This window comes from Amblyomma americanum, chromosome 2 (genome assembly GCF_052857255.1).
Source record: "Amblyomma americanum isolate KBUSLIRL-KWMA chromosome 2, ASM5285725v1, whole genome shotgun sequence".
In the NCBI taxonomy this organism is placed as follows: domain Eukaryota; kingdom Metazoa; phylum Arthropoda; class Arachnida; order Ixodida; family Ixodidae; genus Amblyomma; species Amblyomma americanum.
The window spans coordinates 15,049,309-15,070,141 of record NC_135498.1 but is presented as its reverse complement, the minus strand read 5'-3'; the positions used below and the strand labels follow the sequence as shown (position 1 = coordinate 15,070,141).

The following is a 20,833-nucleotide window of genomic DNA, read 5'->3' as shown; positions in this document are numbered from 1 at the left end:
TAGCCTCTAGCAAAATACGACCACCGAGGCCGGGATCGAGCCTCCATCTTCCATGTCACCAGATGGATGGATGTATGGATGGGTGGATAAGGCTGAACCATTTAAATCGGGCGGTGGTTCAAGCCACCTAGCCATGACATGAAAGTTTACTCTTCCCTTTATTTTAGCTACCAATCAGATAACCTTCGCTTGGTTACTTCTACCCGCTTAAAATCTACTTTCCCTTCACTGTCCTTGAACCCCAATGTATTGGATAAATCAGCCCCGCTGCTTTACACTGTAGGGTGGAGCCCTTTACAGAAAAGTATCAAGTGTTCAGCCATACAGAGGGGGTGCTGGTTCAGCCAGGCTCATTGGAGAGTATTTTCTATACATTACAATGTAGTTATCATGCGCCGCATAAAAAAATTCTCCCCTGGTCGTTCCTGGCCTCAAACAACAAAGAGCTTCCCCTACAATTATCATAGATATTTTCTTTGGCAATTTCCTGCTTAAAGATTAACATAATAATCATTGCGCCATCGCACCCGCTTTATCACATCAGTAAATACGGATGACAACTTTTAAGTGGTTTTTCATAAAACATTGTAAATAAGACCAATAATGCCTAGAGCACTCCACTTCTACGTTGAATACCTGCTGCCGATACTCATCTCTGTATGGCATACCTTTGGCGTTAACTGGAACAGATGGCTTCGAAGAATTGTGCTACATATCAGCATTGACTCGCTACGAGCTGTAGAGAATGCCACTCCCATAAAATGCACATTCAGTGCTCGTTACGCACAGATACCAACAGGAGAATATTGCAGCATTTATTCTTATACCCGCTATTGGACAAGCGTTTCAAAATACCCTGCGTGAATTCTCGTACATACGCCGACACTCCAACCGGCACAAGCCATGCAATACATACCAGGCAGACTGCGAACCAGTTTACCGCAGTTTTGCGCCCATAAGCACAAAGACTGAACAGAGTACTCATACATCAGCGCGCGCTCTTAGAAACAAGCGGGTTGCAGCGCTTCCTGCCGCGCTCATTATCCAGAATAACTGAAACAGCCCATAATGGCTAGAGCTGCGCTGTTTCAAAAGCGAACACGCACTTGAAACAACCTACACATTACTGTCACGATGAAATACCGTCTCAAATTCACTTAGTTTTTCCTTCAAGTGCAGCCCGAACAGAGCAGTATAAAGAGGTGGTTCTTGCAAGCAGGCACCCTAACCTAACGCTGCTAGCAAAATCAACTAACGCGCTAAAAGTAGGAACTATTTCAATGAAACAACGTCTTTATCAACAGGCGCAGCCGTAATAACGCAGCGCGAGCTGAATTGTATTCGTGGCGCAAATAAGCGCCGAGTTACATTAACGTTTTCATGATGTAGCAGTCTAAGATCAGAAACGCACACTGTGCCTCTCGCACAAATGCAATTCTAGAAATTTCGGCACGCGTGAGCGAGGTTTATGAACGAGCCTCTCGGAACGAAATGTAAGGCGACTCTTGTCGAGGCGACCTATACTGAGCTTTCAAAATGAAGTGCCCGCAGGCCAGCGGCGGCGGCCAATGGCTCGGATAACAGGGATGGACGAACCCAGACGTGTGCAATGAAAGGGAAGACGGGACGCAGCTCGTAGGTTCTTTGCGGTATTTGTAGACGCCGGCCATTCGTGCCGGCGATGACTTTTATTCAACCATCACACTATAAGCATTCCTCTAGCGTCGCATGACAACAGCTTTGACAAACGTCCCGTGTTCCAGTCTATAGCGTTACAGATCATATTCGGTGAAACGTCGCAGTCCACGATGCGTACCAAGCAAGCGTCTACATGTAACACGCAAAGCACACCTATCAATGAACGGCGTTCCATGGTCCGGACAGTAGATAACACGAAGATTAAAAAATAAAAGTAATCCACCTCAGAACGTGAGTGTGCGTTTCCGGATGTGCCAAGTAAATCGAACTCACTCGGCGCTAACACACGCACAGTTCAATTTCGGCCGTCATTCACGGGCTAAGGGATATTTATGGGCGCGCATCAACCTTGCAACACGCAAAAGCCAGCAGACAGCTCGCGAGGAGCGGGCTACCGTCACGGGTTTCGCAACGTCTGCCTTTCCACGCGTTAGGAAAGACATGGCGGCACAGACATAAGCTGCATTCTTCGATAAACCGGTGGCTTCCGCTCCTTAAAACGCCGCATAAAAACGACGATAGGAAGTTTATCGCTGCGCACGCAATCTGTTCTGCACACACAGCTCTGCTCAGAGTGATTTAGGAGACCAAACGAATAAAAAATAATCGCGTAGACTTACCGTAAGTGGACGATTAAGTTGGATTTCGATGAAAACATGATCCACGAGAAAACACGCCGACGACACCGACACATCCGCGCACGCAGTTGTTTGCAGCCCGAATGATTTTCCGCCGTATTGCCGTAAGATGGGTATTACGTGAAACAGAAACCCATTTCACGGTCGTATCTTTACCGCTCGCACTCTTACCTTGTGTAGCTTGATCTGGTATCCAAGACCACAGAGGGAAATTGGCTTATAAGCCTAAATTCTCTACTCGCGCTTTAAAAACCTTATTGTTTTCGCGAAAACAAAACCGAAACCGAACTGCTTTGTCCATACGCGCCGCATCTTCCTCCGAATAGTTATGTGGCACACTTTTCGAATAATAACTGAAAAGTTGCAAAGCCTAACGTATTTGTTGCGTGTATTTGTGTTTAGAAGACTGGTATGGGCGACATGAGCGTGTCACCTGCTACGAAGCAGCAGGTGGACGGGGAGAAAGGAAAAAATACTGGCTTTGTGATTGTTGCGTCGCAGCACTTTTTCGCGTTAATGCGAACTGCAAAGGTATAAATGACAGATGTTAATCGCGCAGAGGTCTATGCTCTTCGAGACTCTTTAAACGGTGTTTCTAAGAGATGAGCACATCCTTCTCACACCCGTCTTTTCCCCTTTATTTTTACGACGTTTCAAAAAGAAATATAGAATTGCTGATCATATGTTTCTGGATTAAGCGTTGGACAGTAACGTTTAAAAGATGGAATATAATTGTCTCGAGCGATTCCTGTAAGGCAGAGCGTGTTCATTTGATGTAATCCAGTTTGCGGGCACCCATACTTCAGTAATGGCAGCCTTTCATCGCTTTACCTGCTAGCATTAAATATTCTTGAATTGTATTCTCAATATACGTCACGGTATAACGAAAAGGAGCTTTTCAATGCTTTTAAAACAATATACAGGAGGGCGTTGCATTGTCCACACATGTTTTTTTTTTCGGATTAGCGAAGGAGGTGGAGGACTCAAGCCATAGTTGCAGTATTCGATGCAGTTCCCCTCAGCATGCAGTGCAAAAAAAAAAATGACATTGTTCTGGACTTAGTCTAAAGGCAGTGTATCGATTGCCAGACAAAAAGAAATTGGGATTGTAATAGACTGTTCTTTAGACTATCGACTATCTATAGACTATAAGCCTGTTATTGACTTTATGAAGTGTCTATAGACTGTTTATAAATTAAAAGAAATTAAGGCTGTTATAGGCTCAGTCTATATAGATAATCTATAGACTGTCTATAGCCAAAAGGAAATTAAGGCGCTTATAGACATTAGTCTATTGACGGACTATAGGCTGTCTACAGACGAAAGGACATTGATCCGGTTATATCCGGTCGATAGATAGTTTATAGACCGTCTACAGGAAAAAGAAAATTAAGGCTGTTACAGACTTCAGTATGTAAATAGTCTATATACATATGTATAATAATAATTGGTTTTGGGGGAAAGGAAATGGCGCAGTATCTGTCTCATATATCGTTGGACACCTGAACCGCGCCGTAAGGCAAGGGATAAAGGAGGGAGTGAAAGCAGAAAGGAAGGAAGAGGTGCCGTAGTGGAGGGCTCCGGAATAATTTCGACCACCTGGGGATCTTTAACGTGCACTGACGTCGCACAGCACACGGGCGCCTTAACGTTTTTCCTCCATAAAAACGCAGCCGCCGCGGTCGGGTTCGAACCCGGGAACTCCGGATCAGTAGTCGAGCGCCCTAACCACTGACCCACCGCGGCGGGGCAATATACATATGTATTGACAAAAGAAATTTAAGGCGGTTATAGACTTTTGTCTATAGATAGTCTATAGACCGTCTATATACAAAGGAATATTAAGGCTGTTGTAGACTTTAGTCTATAGATAATCTATAGATCGCCTATAGACAAAAGAAAATTAAGGCGCTTATAGACTTAAGTCTATAGATGGTCTATAGACTGTCTATGACAGAAGGAAAAGTCTAAAATGTGGCTATATAGCCTATAAAAAGTCTATATAAAGCCTATAGACCACTTTTATAAGGGTTGCCTCCGGCGCTTGCTTGCTTCGGACTCTACAGTACGCTCTGTGGAGTATTGACGCCTGAACTTGGGCGGCACGAACTGCGGGGTCCTGAAGCCTATACGTCTGCCGGCTCGCATTCTGCTCTGCGTGAAATGCGGGGTGTCCGTGTCTTGAGCAAGTCGTAACGCTCGCTCGGCAGCAGGGTTTTCTGCCATCATCGGCCGCCAGGCACAGAGTGCGTTACACAGATCAGCAACGAGGACAAAGAAGGAAGAATTAATATGTTGGCTTCGGCGAGTTGGTATTTAGACTTTGAAAGCACGTATTGAATACACGGGCGAACAAAGAAGAGATGTGACATGCAAAGTCGTGTGTCGTACACCAAGAGACTCGCGCTGGTAGGCACCTGGCGCCGACCAATAGGCAGAGCTTTCCCCTCCTCATCACTTGCTCCTCTCTGCCGACGAGTCCGTGACCACTGCACTTGAGGCTCTAGCAGCTGTGAGGAGGCACCACACGTGATCACATCACTCGGCAATGCTCGAACATCCAGGGCATTTACCCCAACCGCAGCCCCGCCTCGTCAGATGATCGAGCGGTTGACCTGCCTCTCAATAAAATCGCATCTCAGCCTGGCCCAGCGAACATGGGCGGTCGCCGAGGCCCACTGGGGTCCTGGAATAGGGACTCCATTCACTGCTGGCACACTTTAACCTTTAATAATTGGTTGGTTTTTTGGGGGGAAAGGAAATGGCGCAGTATCTGTCTCATATATCGTTGGACACCTGAACCGCGCCGTAAAAGAAGGGATAAGAGAAGGAGTGAAAGAATAAAGGAAGAATTAGCTGCCGTAGTGGAGGGCTCCGGAACAATTTCGACCACCTGGGGATCTTTAACGTGCACTGACATCGCACAGCACACGGGCGCCTTAGCGTTTTTCCTCCATAAAAACGCAGCCGCCGCGGTCGGGTTCGAACCCGGGAACTCGACCTGAAACTATTTCGTTCACTCAATGACTGACAACTTTCGTTCTAAGAGCGTTCTGTCGTGGAAAGCTTGACGGGCCTCGCCAGTTTATATGAGTTACCGTAGCGGTGGCCAAGTGGTCGAGCATCCGCCTCGCATGCGGGAGATGCGCGGTTAGATCTCCAGTGCCGCCTGGTACCCACCGGTGATACAGTGGGTACAGGCTTTCTCCTGGTCTGGTGCTCGGCTTATCTGGGGTGAAATGCTTGGTAAATGGGTCTTTGACACCACCTTGAGTAGAAGAAAGTACCTTGTGCCATAGCGCGCTTTGGCCATAGATGCCCTTGCGCCATAAAAATCCACAATCATCGTCAAGTCTACATGAGACACCAGGGGATGCATTGTAAACTAATAAATACGTTCCATAATTACAATAGACAATGCTATTTACAGCCCTGCAAATGCAAATGCCTTTCTCAATGTCAGTTTAAAAGGCCTACGTTATGCTTCCCCCCCCCCCCCCCCCCCCCCCCCCCCCCCGCTGTGCTGCTGCTGCAGGTCAGATCCCCGAGTGGGTGAGCGGCAAGCTGTTCCGGCTGGGACCTGGCATGTGGGAGCTGGGCGGCGGCTTCTCCCTCGAGCACTGGTTCGACGGCGCCGCCATCCTCTCCGCCTACGAAATGCACAAGGGGAAGGTGAGGGTGGCACCACTTTCTGCGCATGCGCAGGCAGAGATTGGCGCACAGCGGGAAAGGTTCGTCCTTTTAACCTCACGTCATATTCTCTCTCACCGCTAACCCGCGATGCATTAGTGGTGCGGCAGGGATCGTCTTTTATAGCCTCATCCTGCGAACTGTCTCACCGTAGATGAACTGTTTGTGTCATCGTCTCTCCTTGCGAAGCCACAGCTCACGGGTTTTATTGCACTCAAGAATGTGACGCTACAGATGAGGAATTCCGAGTCAGCATAGTTGAAGGTGGATAGAGCCAGAGGGATCTGATGAAACAGGCAACTGTGAAATTCTTGACGCGGTCTTCGTGAAATGACAATGCGCATTTCTGCGTGACTATACGTTATGACAATCATACGTGATGTGTATTGTTGTAATGCTTTCTGCTGGCTTAGTTGCAGTAGAGAGATTTAAAAAAAAAGCTGTCAACACAAGATGCAATCCTCTCGTCTTTCGTGTGAACGCCTCTTGAATGCGCTCATTTTTTTCTTCGAGCTTATTAGCTCATTGTTGCACCCTGAACGAAAGTGGCCCAGGCTTTCCCATCAAGCTGATCTCCATGCAGGTGTACTACAGCTCCCGCTATCTAGACTCGGAAGCGTACAAGAAGATGAGCACTGTAAACCGACCCGTGGTTACAGAGTTCGGTACCAAGTGCTATCCGGACCCGTGCAAGAACATATTCTCCAGGTGGGTGCGGTCTCCAGATTAGTTTTCTAGACTATGACATGTGTTTATTATCAATAATCTCTACCTGATGCACTCCAGTTGGTCAACCTTAGGTATAACTAGAGCTGCAGAGATGTATTTTACTGAAGTGGACCCTTTTATGTCTTATCAGCGACGATAAACAGGGAAGTATGGTAGCGATTTCAAGAGGTGTCATTTCCAAAACCAAGTTGCCGGCCAACAATAAACTGCTAGAATCGGGGCGTCAACGAACTCTTTACACTGCTGTATGCGTGGTATATGTGGTGTATGCGAACTCACCGCGAGAATTCTGCAGTCGAGCACAAGCCAAAAAGAAAAGCCATAATGAACACCCACCAGAATCAAGATTTATAAATCGGCCGTCGACGCAAAGGGTTTTGCAGGCTTCCTAATTGTCTATAGATGGGATTGGTTTCTAGTTCTTGGCTCATCCATACACTAGACACTTTCCCGTAATAGAGTAGATTCGCACATCGTTATGCCGAAGATTACTTGCTTGAACGAGACCTGCCACAAGCGCACCTGCACAGTCGCTAGATGCGAGTAACCGTGCAGACGCTTGGACCTCGAGTGAAACACGCAGGTTTTTCGCGGCCCTCGTGCCCAGCGACCTGACGGACAACAACTTCGGCAACGTGTACACGCTCGGCGACGAGCTGTTCTGCACGTCGGAGACGTGCTTCGTGTGGAAGGTCGACCAGGACTCGCTGGAGGCTATCCAGAGGGTACGTGTGTGTCGCCACTATAGGCACGGCGCCTAGTTTGGACTGCCACTCTGTGCGGCATTCACTCCTAAGCCACCTGAGCACCAACAACCTTTTAGTTTGTAGCACATAATACTGCGACACATTCACCGTGCATTTCAAGGGGCGTTCTTTGCGAGCTTTAACGCGTGTAACCGTAAGATTTTCTGGTTTTGAACCTCTCGCTACGCTTGTAACGGTCATGCGACTAAGCATAGTTTCTATAACATAAATTTTCTTCTTGTAAAACAGATTTAATAAAGAACGTATTTCAATCGATTCTGCCGAATATTACTCAAGAATAGCCATACATTAGCTATAGGTGCTGTCGCAATTGCTTGTATCGAAAAGTTCAAACCTTAGTACTTTGACTGCACTGTCTGCACCTTGACGGTATGAATCTGTATCCTTCCATATTTTCCAGTTAAAATTTGAACTGCGGATTTCAAACTAGGTAGAATTTATACCAACCGCAAGCGCTTGTTTAACCTTTTGAGTTACTTATAGACCTTTTCAATGTTTGCAGCTTGCTTGAGTGTGCGTGATTGTTGGACTGTGCTGTGCATGCGAAGTAGATGTCCGTATAAAATCCGCCAATCAGAACGCTTCTGGCACAACCCCGTGTAAATATGGATGCGCGCAAAAAAGGCCTATGGTGAACTTGCGCTGAAGTTTGAGGTGACGATTGCAGCGCCATAACACACAGCCTGGCGAGAAGAGCAAGCAGTTTTGGGCAGTACTATTAGTACTTTTCCGCGCCACCTTCAGGCGCTTATTGGCGTGGACCTCCGCGCGCTGTAGAAGGCGCACGTGCCGTGCGTCAGCTATCTGGGCTACTCAGAGAGAAGCTAGGCAATGAATGCTGCCAGCAAAACGCGGGTATCTAATCGCGCAGAATGTGTTCTCGCGTTTGCAGCGGCCCAAGCGGCTGACAAAAGCAGTTTTGAGTCACGGAATGGAACAATTGCAGTGCCACCTTGACAGCGCACGTTCCCCATTAGGCCGAACCTCAGTGATGTTTTTTCTTCCATTTCTAGTTCGACGTGAACAAGCTGGTGTCGGTGAACCTGGCCAGCGCGCACCCCATCACCCAGGAGGACGGCACCAGCTACAACCTGGGCGCCAGCTTCATATCTGGCCTTAAGTACCATATCATCAAGATACCAGCGCCAGGAAAAGGTGCGACACTTGGCGGTAGATTCCGTGAACGCATTTTGTTTGCATTTCAAGCCTTTCGTCAGCCATGCCTCTAATTCCGTCCACTATCTTACGCTGAATATGACTTTTAAAAGTTAAAGGTCGCCCAAAGCGCAATACAGAGTTGAATTTAATAACTATCTCACAATTAAGCAGTGGCCGCGATCGGCTCTTGGTTTTCGAAGAGTGACGTCGGGCGAATGTGCTGTTGACCTTGCAGTGCGGCTTGCCGTACCGTGGCTGCAGTGCCTTAACAGTCACGTGCCGTTCGCGCAGGTTGCACGGGCCTCAAGCGAGCGTCGGTGGCGTACCACATCCCGTCGAGCTGGAAGACGACGTTCAGCTACTACCACAGCTTCGGCATGACGCGCAACTACGTGGTGTTCGTCGAGCAGCCTCTGCTGGTCAACACCATGCGCCTGATCGGGTCGCGAATCAAGGGCTACTCCTTCAAGGACTGCTTCGACTGGGCGCCCAAGGAGAAGGTGATATTCTTCAGCCGAGTTGGACACCGCGTCAGAATAAGCGAAACGAGTTTTCCGAATACAGCCAATAGAGCTTACCTTGTAGATCGTGCAGCATCTTGCAATGCACTAACGCTCAGCTACGGAACTGGACGTTATAAGCAGCATACAAGTATAAACAATATTTCTCGTGAGCTGATGTGACCTACTGATTCATATTTGAACAGCGCAATAAAACAACGGAACACAACGAAGAATGGACACCTGGTTGTGTTCCGTTGGTTTATTGAACTAAAGCGGCTGTTTGGGCTTGTTGGTCAGTGAACATGGTAAAAGAATGCAGCGCGAAAAAAAAACAAGGACTGCGTTATATAAGCTGCTCATCTTTCTGAATAAATGTGTTGGTAGTCAGCGCCCTGTCCTGTCCACTTCTGTTCGTCCTTGTTTTTTTTTCGCGCTGCATTCTTTTACCTTGTTTTATTGCGCTGTTTAAATATGAATCAGTACCAACTCGCCCAGTTCGCAACCTTAATGATGTGACCTAGGGTGATTTTTTTTTTATGGGGGTTCAGGCAGAAGTTTGTGTGCCACGTCGACTCCTTAAGGATACACTGAGGAGGAATTGAAGTTGACCAGTAAGATTACCGCATTATAACGACAAGAACGCTACTTTAACAGAGAATGGAGCTTTCATAAGCTACAAAAAGCAAAAAAAATGATATACACGTGTCGCCATCTCCAGCCTACTTGGCAAGAAAATCGCGGTATGTGAAGGCAGTCTTTCCGCGCGGATCCCAGAGGCTAGGCTACACCACCATTCACTTCTAATGGTGATCACGGAGTGTAGTTCGGTGTACAACTCAAGAGTTTGAATTGAGTTTGAATCTCTAAATGCGACTTTCTCAGCAATAATATGCGTGTTTTGCTACCGGAAAAACATCAGCATAGCCAGGAAGAGCCAAAGAACCCATTTCTGCTAATAACGAAAATTGGATTGATTTGGGTTCGAAGTGTTGCGATGCACAATAATCCTGCACAGCGCTGACTCTCCTACAGGCAGATGTGGCATAAGAAAAGTGTTTTAGACTCTTATGAGCTCCCATTTTTCATATATTACATAAGGGGTCATATGACTAAGCTACGTGTCTCGCATACAGGGCGCCCGGATCCGCTCCTTATTGCCGCATAGCTTGTTGTTCTAACCACCGCGTTATGCATATAGCTGGCGTTTTCCTCTCTTTAGTTATCAGCAGACTTGCCAGGGTGAAGTGTGCGGAAGCGCATTCCACAGTAGCCAGAAAGAAAGACCAACAACTCGACGATGTGTCCTGAAGGTTGACACAAACTTACTGGCCTTTCACTCTTTTTTTCTCTCTTTCTCTTCTCCTCTCTCCCTCATTTGTTTCTCCCCCCCCCCCCCCCCTTATTTCTCTGGCTGCGTGTGGCTCGTGCTTTCCGCGCCCCCTACCGCCAGACCAAGTTCGTAGTGCTCGACCGGACCACGGGCAGCGTGCTGCGTACTCGGTTCGTGGCGGACCCTCTGTTCTTCTTCCACTCGGTGAACGCCTTCGAAGACGATGGCCACATCGTCTTCGACATGGTCGCCTACGAGGACGCCTCCATCATGGACAGGTGGGCACAAAGGGTTCGATCGCTGCGATATAGCTTTGACGTATGACGGCGCTATATACACGACACGGCTCCCGATGTGTCCTTCCTGCGTTTCTGTCGGGTCACGACTACGAAACAGTCCGCGTCGCGAGCCATTTGGGTGCCAGTGCAAAAGAGCTGAATCATCACTTTACTCTGTCCAGTTTCAACGCTGTTTTGTTGAGAGGTGTAGGAACCATGTGGCCCTCGCACGCACCCTGTTCCTTTTGCTTCGTATTCGCGCTGTTTCCTCTTTCTAACGAAATGAATGGCCTCTCCATCAAGCTTCCTAAAGGAACTTTTTTTTTTCTGCGACCGCAATCCATGAGGTGCAGCCAGATTTGTTGTAGACTCTGAGCGAGAAGTCGGTCGGGTGAGCACATAGACCAACTTCGCTGAGCGAGGTCGTTTAACATTAAGGTATAACAGCTGCTGTAAATAATGCAGCGACAATAAACATTCTTTTCATGTATTATTCATTGAAGCGCTGCAGAGATGTCAGGCATGGGCGAAAAAAAAAATTCAAAAAGCTGCATGGCAACTGGTGGGTGCAGTTGGAATAAATAATGACGCGATGCGCTCCAAGTATTCAGTATATACGTGATATAGGCCCACTAAGAGCAAGTGGGAGATAAGAAGACGTCTGAACATTGTTAGCCTCATAATATATGGCATACGATTGCGTGTTACTAACTTGAGCTTACTTTTCATGCGTCACGCATTGTGTGCTGCAAAATATCAAACAGTCCTAGCGATCTGTGCCAGAGCTCCTTTCAGAGAGCCCGGCTCAAAAAAATAAAGTCCAGTTTCAAATAGTTACGCTTGCGCATCTCCTTTGACACGTCTGCATAAATTTTTTCTACGTGCAGGTATTACCTGGACAGGATTCGGAATTCGGCGGCTGAGGACTTTGACCCGTACAGCCAGGGACATTTTCGACGATTTGTGATTCCTGTCGGCAAGGTATCTTTTAGCGACATTCTATAATTATTTCGCCTGTGCATCCTGACGAGAGCTTGCTTAATACGCCCAGTCTGTCTTCACGTCTCCCGGCCTGTACACTTTACACTCTCATAAACTGTTCCCGAGTTGGCCGGAAAGGCTCCACGCAGCAGGTAAATGACATTAATTAACTATAGGTGCGCAAATAAATCAACTTTAGGACTGCAGGAGTTGAGAAAGAAAGGCTTTACACACAACTCTACAAGTCTGAAGAGGTTTTGTACTGTCACGCTTAACTGCGTGACAGCGTTCGTTGATTACAGTACATGGCAACTTATTGGAAAAAAGAAGCACGGATTATAAACAACATGATTTGATGCAATCGTCATAAATGAAATTCAGATAAGATTGCGGATTTGGCCACAATATCTGAAGCTGGGAACTAATAATGAAGAGCCTGTCCAAGTATAATTAGATAGCTAGGGAATGAAAGAGTGGTCGAGTACAGCAGCAAACTGGGCGGAAATACAAGATGCAGAAACTTGCTGAGATGGTTTGGCCGCGGTTAGCACGAGACAGGGTTGAGTCGAGATCGGCGAGCAGGGTTTTTATTGTGATCTAGACTTGCGGTTCATGATTATGTTCAACTTCACTTTCTGCTTTTACAGCATGTAATAACATCACAGAACCAACCCTAATTCATAATCATCATGATAACGACAGCGGTGGTGATCACAAAAAACAAGCAACTCTTTTTTTTTTATTTAGGTTCAAATTCAGATCAACATGTAAACAAACGATTAGTTTCCGCTGCGAACATCTGGTGCGGGTTACCAGCGATGGCTTTCTGCTTCTTAGCTCGCAGTTCGCAGTTTCAAATCGAATAAATTCACTGTGCTCGCACTAGGCAGTGAACGTTGTGTGTTCCGGCCCTTTTTTGTTTTATCTTCATCATAAGCATCTAAAAAAGCTTTCTTTTTTTTTTCTTCTACAACAATACTGTGCCGGCAGTCACCTGCCCAATTTCGTTTTTCGAGGGAAGTGGTAGTTTATGGCACAACTGAAAGTGCTTTGAGCAGAGTGATTAGTTTTGGAGAGATTCGTAGAGAACGACATCATGGTAAGCAGAATAAGCAGCAGAGCTGGTTGAAAAGACGCCCCAGATAAGCGATTTTGTGTGCGGGCCACAGAGTAAGATTACGCGGTGATGTGAACTCCCCATCGGCGTCAGCAGGAGGAGACAGTCTCATAACGTCGTGTAAACAGCCAACGCTAAGGACTGCTTACTCAGAGGCGGCATCTGGCGGCTCAAATTACAAATATCGCGCTGTGCGTCGCGCAAAAAGAGTGACAGCAAAACCTAGCATTGTACGGGCTTTATGGTTTCTCTAACAAGCAGTATCCATTCTTCACACTAAAAATTTCATCTCAAAAGAAGCGAAAGGTGATTGGAGACGGCGGTATTGCACACCTCGAGGTTTCGTCAGGATGTGAGAAGCCCTTGGCCGACTCTGTCGTAAACGCGCCACTGCAGAGCAGAAGGAAGGGGGGGGGGGGGGGGGGGGGGGGGGGGGGGGGGAATGTCCACTCCCGCGTAGTATTGCTCCGCAGCCCCAGCATCGCTGAAAAAGCACATTGTTTAGCTAGTTTCATTCTAACGTTCTGCCCTGTTTGCGTCGATGCATGCGGAGTAGTTGTTGCTTGGGGTCATAGACGGGAGCGTGGTCTAACGGACTGCCCCTAACCCCGTTTAAGCCGCGTCACATATTGCACGCGTAAAAAAAAAAAAAAAACTGGGCGCGCGTTCTCGTTGTGTGCTCCCTCTCCTGTCTGCCCCTTTCATAAACAACAAAACAAAACAAAGGCCAACAGCACCACGGAGGGAAACCTGGTGAGCCTCGACTACACCGAGGCTGGCGCCTACCGGCAGGACAACAACACCATCTGGCTCACCCACGAGGAGATGGGACTCAAAGGTGCGCGTCTCTCTCTCTTGTGCTGTTGTACTCGTTCGCACACGTGTAGCATTAATGAATGCGCCATCAAGCCACGATTCCTTTACCACGCACCACGTGACCGTGCATTCACATTTCGTACGAAACAACCGCTATGAAAACGACAGCACGCCGTCATAATCACTTTTGGTTTGTTTTTAATACTTTTAACGCCACCTCTCGGAAATCTCAATGCTTTCCGTGTGTCCTCGTGTTGAGTTTTCTCATTTTTCTTTTTTTCTTGCTTCTAAATTCGAGCTCAAGAGGTGTCAACAGACTTGTCTTTCCTATCTTCGATCTGTCGTTCGGGTGGCTCGAGTTTACTCAAGTGAAAATTTAGAAATTCAGGAAGCCAACAGTCACCGATACAGGGGAAAGCTCCGGAAAGCATATTCCTACGCTTATCTGCTCAAGTGAATATATGTAACCTTTAAAACACGTATTTTCTTATATTCGTCGCCTTTAAAGGAAGGACAGACTGAAGTTAGTTCGTATCGATAGATTACCGCATCCTAACGACAAGCGCTCTGCTTTAACTGAAAACGGAGCTTTTATAAGCCTGAAAATGCCAATAATGAAACGCAGGTAAACTGTAGTGCGTCGACACAGTTTTGTAGCGGATCACAGTGGGTAGGCCACACAGCCATTTACTTCAAAACGGTGATTACGAAGTCCTTTTCCGTGAAGACGTCACAAGTCTGAATCTAGTGGAGGGACAGTTCTTAAATACAATTTTGTCAGTGATAAATGGGTGATCACATTCAGAAACATCCACGAAATCGATTTTTGATAAGTAAAATTATTAAACGAAGCTGTCCTAGCGTCCCTTTAATCCCGAGTTTCACGTCGATGAAAGCAACAAATGAATGCAGTTGGACGCAGTTGTGAAGAAGTAATGATTTTTTTTCTCCGCTCACAGGTTACGACCTGCCGACCATTAACCCCAAGTACCAAGGAAAGCCCTACCGGTACACCTACGGCAGCGGGAACTTTGAGCGGCTCGGAGAGTGCCGAAATGCGGTAACCGCTAATATATTTCGCAGATGCTTTCTCCCCGTGAGAGTCATACCGCTGTCACTTTGACGGTCTGGCGGATTTTCTTCCTTCTGACTCATTTGTGCATGCTTGTAACCCATGTTCCCCCCTTGCTCATGGTGGCGGAATGCGGCCCTCCATACATCCGCACTTTTGACGAGTTTGGTACGCAAATGCCTTGCCGTGCCGTAGTTAGAACATGAATAACTGTGGCGGCTGTTTCGTGAACTCTACCAACCAAGTTCATTTGAAGGATCTGCTGAATCGTGTGTCACCTCACGTGCTCAGTTTCCTTCGTGAACTTTGTTTCTTAGAAGGAAAAGTGCAATGTATAGCACATTGCAATATATTGCAATATAAGGGCATATTGCAATAGAACTGGAATATGTCGCATGCAATATCTCACGACGGCTCAGTGTCTAAAAGCGATATGGTTCTGGCACGGCCGCTCGAGCACAGTACCGCGGGTTTTGTTCCATACGTTTTATCTTTCTCTCTGTTCATTTACAGGTGCATGTGTAGCTTGCGTTTATTTCGTTGTGACGCACAGTTGAGACAGTTCATACCGAGTATAATGTGCACATAACATTTGTTTAACACTACAAGTCTGTGCGTTCCTTAGACAGTCGCGTGATCACAGTTGCGAATATTTTGTGGACTATCAGCTTCAAGACAGCCAGTAGTATTTAGAACTATTGTGTAAGTGTAAGTACTTTGCGAGAAGGTTTACTTTGTTGCTAAATGTTTTAGACACGTAAGTCTTAGTGCTGGACTGTTCTAAGGTTTTCGTATTAACGTGCTGTATTCTTTATTCATGCTTAACATTTCAACCCTCTAGTGCCAACATTTTCAATCTCATTCAAATAAATTCATTCGCTCAACTACCAGGAGCAGTGGTCGTATTTCAGTGGATGCGAAATGCAAAAGTGCCTGTGTACTGAGATTCCAGTAAACAGTAAAGAACTCCGAGTGATCGAAATCAATGCGGGGCCCTTACGGCATACCTTATAACCCACAATTGTGTTTTGGGAGCGTGCGATGGTCATTCATTTCTACTGTGGTTATATTAAGATAGACAGCTTAGACCGGCACCATACGTAATTTGCACATGCGCAGGCTTTGTCGTCTATAACGATTCCAACGCCACGACCACATTATAAAGTAATTACCTAAAAAGGGGCGTTAATACTATACGTCTGCGTCATTTTCAACGGCAAATTTCGTGCACTATTTAATAAAGACTTCCTGAACTCCGAGCACTCAAGGTTAAATTTCTTTTTATTCACACCCATAATCACTGCAAAACTGAAAATCTGGTGACTGCAGCATCTGCTTAAGTGATTAGATGCCTATTCATGTCGCAATCTAGACTGATTTTTTTTTGCTTCTAACAGAGAGTTCTGGCGTAGCGGGACAGCCGTACGGCAAATACGGCAACGCTTTGCCGTCGCTACCGTTGCCAGACTTGCCTAGTCACATTTGCCGCACGGTAGCAGTTGCCGTAGTTGCCGTGTTTGTCGTAGGGTGGTGCTAAAGCTGTCTAATGCTTGCGTACAGCTCGGCGAAGCGTAACGCGCGGACGGTGCGCGCAGATCTGCAAGCTGGACGTCCAGAGGCGCGAGATGCAGCTGTGGCGGGAGTCGGACACGCAGTTCCCCAGCGAGGCTGTCTTCATACCGAACCCGGAGGCAGCCTCCGAGGACGACGGTGAGCGTCCTCTACAAGACACACTGGTCTGGGCTGATAATCTGCCCGTGGTGTTCAGAATGCAATTCCATCACGCGTTACTGCAACACGTTAAAAGATGCAGATGCACAGTTTTTTTCTTCAGAAGTTCTCAGGTGACATTGCTTGTGACAGAGTACTGATCTTTGGGAGGCAGTTCCTGTTGGCCATCTGGCGTTCTAATTTTTTAGGCACTGAGGCGGTCTCTCTGCCTTTTTAAAGCTTTCAGAAAAAGCACTTGGTGAGAGATCTGGTGAGTAACAGAAGAAAAGTGAGGAACGAGCAATCTATACAAAACAGTAGTGAATGAATGAATGTGAGGGAACGAGTGAGGAGTAAATGATTGAATACTAATAGTGAGGGCTTGGCTGAGCGAGTGAGGTAATGCTGAAGGAACTAAGGGAGAAGTGAACGACTGAGGAAATAAACGAGGGAATCAGTGAACAACTGAGAGATCGAGTGATTGTGCCAATTGGCAATGGTTTAGCTTTGGTTAAACTTTGTAGTCCCGATAGCTTAACACATTGTATTAACAAACATTGTATTAACACACTGTATTATTCATTCATACTTTCTTCACTTTATTTGTTTCATTGTGATTTACAGAAACCGGAGCAAAGGCAAAAGGCAAGAAGCCTGACAAAGGCCTCTGCTCCGTATGCATTCAGAAGACAGGCATCAGAAACATACAATTGATTCCCTCTTTATCGGACAAAAGGGATAAAACAAGCAACACTGAAAGGCCATAAATGCTAGCAAAAAAACAAGAACTACAAATAGAACAAGAACTACATAAAGAACTACAACTGCGAACAATTGATTCCCTCTTTATCGGACAAAAGGGATAAAACAAGAAACACTGAAAGGTCATAAATGCTAGCAAAAAACAAGAAAAATAAATCAAATGAATTTACTGTTTTCTGGCAATATTACATACTTAAGGAACCTTTTGGGAATTGGCTTGCTGAAATCAAGTAGTTTTTCAGTGCGATTTAGTAGGGACGGTATTTGGAACTGTACGTGTTGCCTACCGTAGTTTGTCCTGACTATATGGATTTTTCTGCTATGTGTGCGGAAGCAGTACTCTGCAGCGGGGTTTGCTGCGCTGTAAAGTTTCTGGTTCTGAACATGTTGCAAGAGCCTATAACAGCATAATTGGTTAGCCTTCATCAGGGAATACTTTCTGAATAATGGATCTGTCGGTAAATATAGTGGTTGCCCGTGATAGTTTTCAAATATGCGCAGGAATCGCTTCTGTAGAGTAATCAGCTTATGAAAATTGCCCTGCGTGGTTGTTCCCCAGATTAACGAGCAATAAGACATTCTGGAGTAGAAAAGTGTATAATATAGCGAGGTTCTAAGCCACTGTGGTACCAATGGGCTTAGTTTATAAAGACAACCTACTGCCACATTTAAACCCTCTGGTGCCAACATTTTGAATTTCATTCAAATAAATTCATCCGTTCAACTACCAGGAGCAGTGGCCGTATTTCAGTGGATGCGAAATGCAAAAGTGCCTATGTACTGAGATTCCAGTAAACAGTAAAGAACTCCAAGTGATCACGTGGTCACCATATAGCGTAACTTTGTGCTTAAGTTACGCTTAATGTTTGACTTAAGCATTAAGTTAATGCTTAATGCCTAAGTATCAGAATCACGTGATCGCGTGTCCAAGTGATTCCTATACTCGAGTTTGACGTCAGTGATCACGCGATTCTTATACTCGAGTTTGACGTCAGGGATCACGTGGTTAAATTCACATAATCACGTCGCTCTCCCGAAGCTCATGTTGCACACACGGTGATACCTGGATTTACCTAGCAGTGGGAAGCTATCCATTCAACAGAGTGAGTGAGCGAGCGATTGAGCAAAGCTGCCTAGCCGAGTCGTTATGAGAAGCAGGTGTTTCATGTCATCAAGCTCTCACTTGCGCCGATAGTCCCTCAGCATGCCTGCTTGTCGTTGCTTGAGCTGCGTGACAAGCTTCTGTCTCACGTCCGTATATCCGCGCATGTCTATACCGCCCGTCTTGCAGGCGTTCTCCTGTCGGTGGTGAACGAGACAGACTACAGCAGACCGGACTTCCTCTTGGTGCTGGACGCCAAGACGATGACCGAAATCGCCCGGGCAGAAGTGCCCCACTCAGTGCGCGCCTGTACCTCAATCCACGGCTGCTTCGTCAAGAGCTGATGACCTTCGCCGCTCGAGGGCATCGCTCGGACTGCTGCCGCCGCCGCCTTGTGAACGCAGTCTCGGCCCCAATGGGCTGCCTCGACGTCTTTCATTTTGAGCATATGCAATGAGTTTCCACTTGACCTTCTTCAGCGCGGCCATTCCGCCCTTTTTTGTTGTACTACGTGGTTACCTTTAGGACGACACGCGCGTGTAAAGAGCTGCCCATTTCTTGTTATACAACTGTTACGACGCTGGCTGGTTGCTGACTCGCTAAGACTGGGGGACCAGCGAAAGATGTGAACTTTTGTCAAAACCAAAGCGCGTGGGTGCGTCGAATATTCAGTGCGTGCTGGCGTATCTTGAAGACGTGTGTTCAGTATAAGCGTGCTTCGCGTCGTTTCCTATAGGTAGATTTTACCTAATAAGGGTGTTGTTGCGTAGGACGTGAGAGACATTTTGTAATAGTATTGTTGGAGGTCATTGCTCCGCGAGCATTGCCCTATAACACAGACTTACTTCCTGATAATTTCACTTTCTATCGAAGATTCGACGTTTCGTGGCTACTTAAGAAAGTAGCGGAAAAAAAATAAAAAAAAGAATTCCACAGAAACGCAAGTATCGGTGGATGCGAAACAGAGTACGCGATAGAAACAGCGCTTGTAGTTTACAGGGTGAATCAGAGACTGGGTTTCGCGATAGTGTTCGACCTACTGCTCTCACGACGCACTGTATAACGTGCCTGATTATCGAGTCAATATTTCCACAACCCAACGGCGTCAATGATTTTCTCGTCATTCCGAATACCATGGGGTTGTGTTTTCTGTAAATACTTGTAACTTATGTGCCTTCAGACCGTATCTATAAAGTCTGAAGTGTGCCCAACGGACACGCTATTGTTGTTTTACATTCGTGGTTGAAGCTGCGTGCTATGTGGTCCCTGATGCTCGTGCGCTCGATTCAAGGAAGTGCTGAACACTCGTGGCATACAGCGATACAGCAGCGGCAGAATGGATTCATTCAGCCATAATACATATACGTTCGAGAGTTCCATACGCTATTATCTCTTCTCTTTGCTTGTAACGTATGTCTGGCTCTTATTTCGTCGCTTGAGTACTTGCCACTTGTGTTGACAAGAAAAGTGATTTTTCATGACTTTTTGCGCACTCACACACTAATTTCAGTCACTTGATTTGACTGTCAAGAGCCATGCAGAAAAGTGAATTCACTAGTTGCGTACAAGAAGTCTGTGTTGGATCATAGTGATTTGTTTTTTCCTCCAATTATTGTTTGTTTTTCAACTCAATCTTTAACAGTATCCTTGTTGGTTTAGTACTTGTCTGAAAATTACATCTTGTCTTAAAGGCTATACTGAGAATAAGCTAAAGTGTCCTGTGTAGGTAGCGCGATGTCAAGGCTTTTTAATGATTTGCTGTGAAAGGGCATGTCTACATCCGGGAATCTCTTTTGACGCGCGTGTGAAGAGTTGGAGCGCCACCTGTGAGCGCTGACGTCTTTGGTTGGCAGCGTTCACTAGCTGTTGAGCAACTCTCAACAGTTTATCTGACTGCCACTGGTAGCGATTCTGGGAGCGATTGAAAAAAAGGTAGACACTTGGACTTGGTGCATGATACGTCTCTGGTACTAATTCATATTGTGACTGATTCTGACTCTCACTTTCGCGCAACACAAGAAAGACTACCGGCTTCCTGGGCAAATGTTTTTCTTCGTCACCTGTCACGTGATCTAAGACCATCCTTTGTCTTCGAACTAGAGAGGGCCATTGCCAACGCGAGCTTGTGTCCCAGTGTTTGTGTTGTGCATGTTTGTCGCTATAGGTGTGATAAATGGCGTTGTCCATGGCATTGTTACCGGGCTGAGGGAAAAGCAGGGATAACTAAGCGGGCGTTTCCGTTCCCATGTCTGCTAATAAAGTTCTTTGTTTTTTTTTCGAAACGATTTTATTTCACATACTTTACTAGTACTTTTTTTTTGCCTACGTGTGCGCTTGTTTCTGTGACGGTCACAAAGAAATTGAGCCAGAAGCCCTTATGTGCGTGTATCGCCTGCACCGAACTTGTCTTGGTGCCCGATCCCTGCGCAAGGTAAGAATGATGTCTGAAATGAACGTTGGGCTTTGTATGAACTATGTATTT

The 20,833-nt window shown here is 46.4% G+C and overlaps 1 protein-coding gene across 1 annotated transcript in view; it reads left to right on the top strand.

The window, feature by feature from the left end:
* Positions 1–20,629, top strand: part of LOC144120637 (carotenoid-cleaving dioxygenase, mitochondrial-like) — a 69,237-nt gene extending 48,608 nt beyond the window's left edge. Inside the window, exons 2-12 of the mRNA XM_077653250.1 lie at positions 5,872–6,008; positions 6,610–6,734; positions 7,339–7,480; positions 8,536–8,677; positions 8,972–9,180; positions 10,634–10,791; positions 11,679–11,772; positions 13,616–13,727; positions 14,665–14,765; positions 16,373–16,487; positions 18,541–20,629. Coding sequence (XP_077509376.1) covers positions 5,872–6,008; positions 6,610–6,734; positions 7,339–7,480; positions 8,536–8,677; positions 8,972–9,180; positions 10,634–10,791; positions 11,679–11,772; positions 13,616–13,727; positions 14,665–14,765; positions 16,373–16,487; positions 18,541–18,695 — 1,490 coding nt within the window. The 3' untranslated portion in view covers positions 18,696–20,629. The remainder of the gene's footprint in view (positions 1–5,871; positions 6,009–6,609; positions 6,735–7,338; positions 7,481–8,535; positions 8,678–8,971; positions 9,181–10,633; positions 10,792–11,678; positions 11,773–13,615; positions 13,728–14,664; positions 14,766–16,372; positions 16,488–18,540) is intronic.
* The last annotated feature ends 204 nt before the right edge of the window (positions 20,630–20,833 follow it).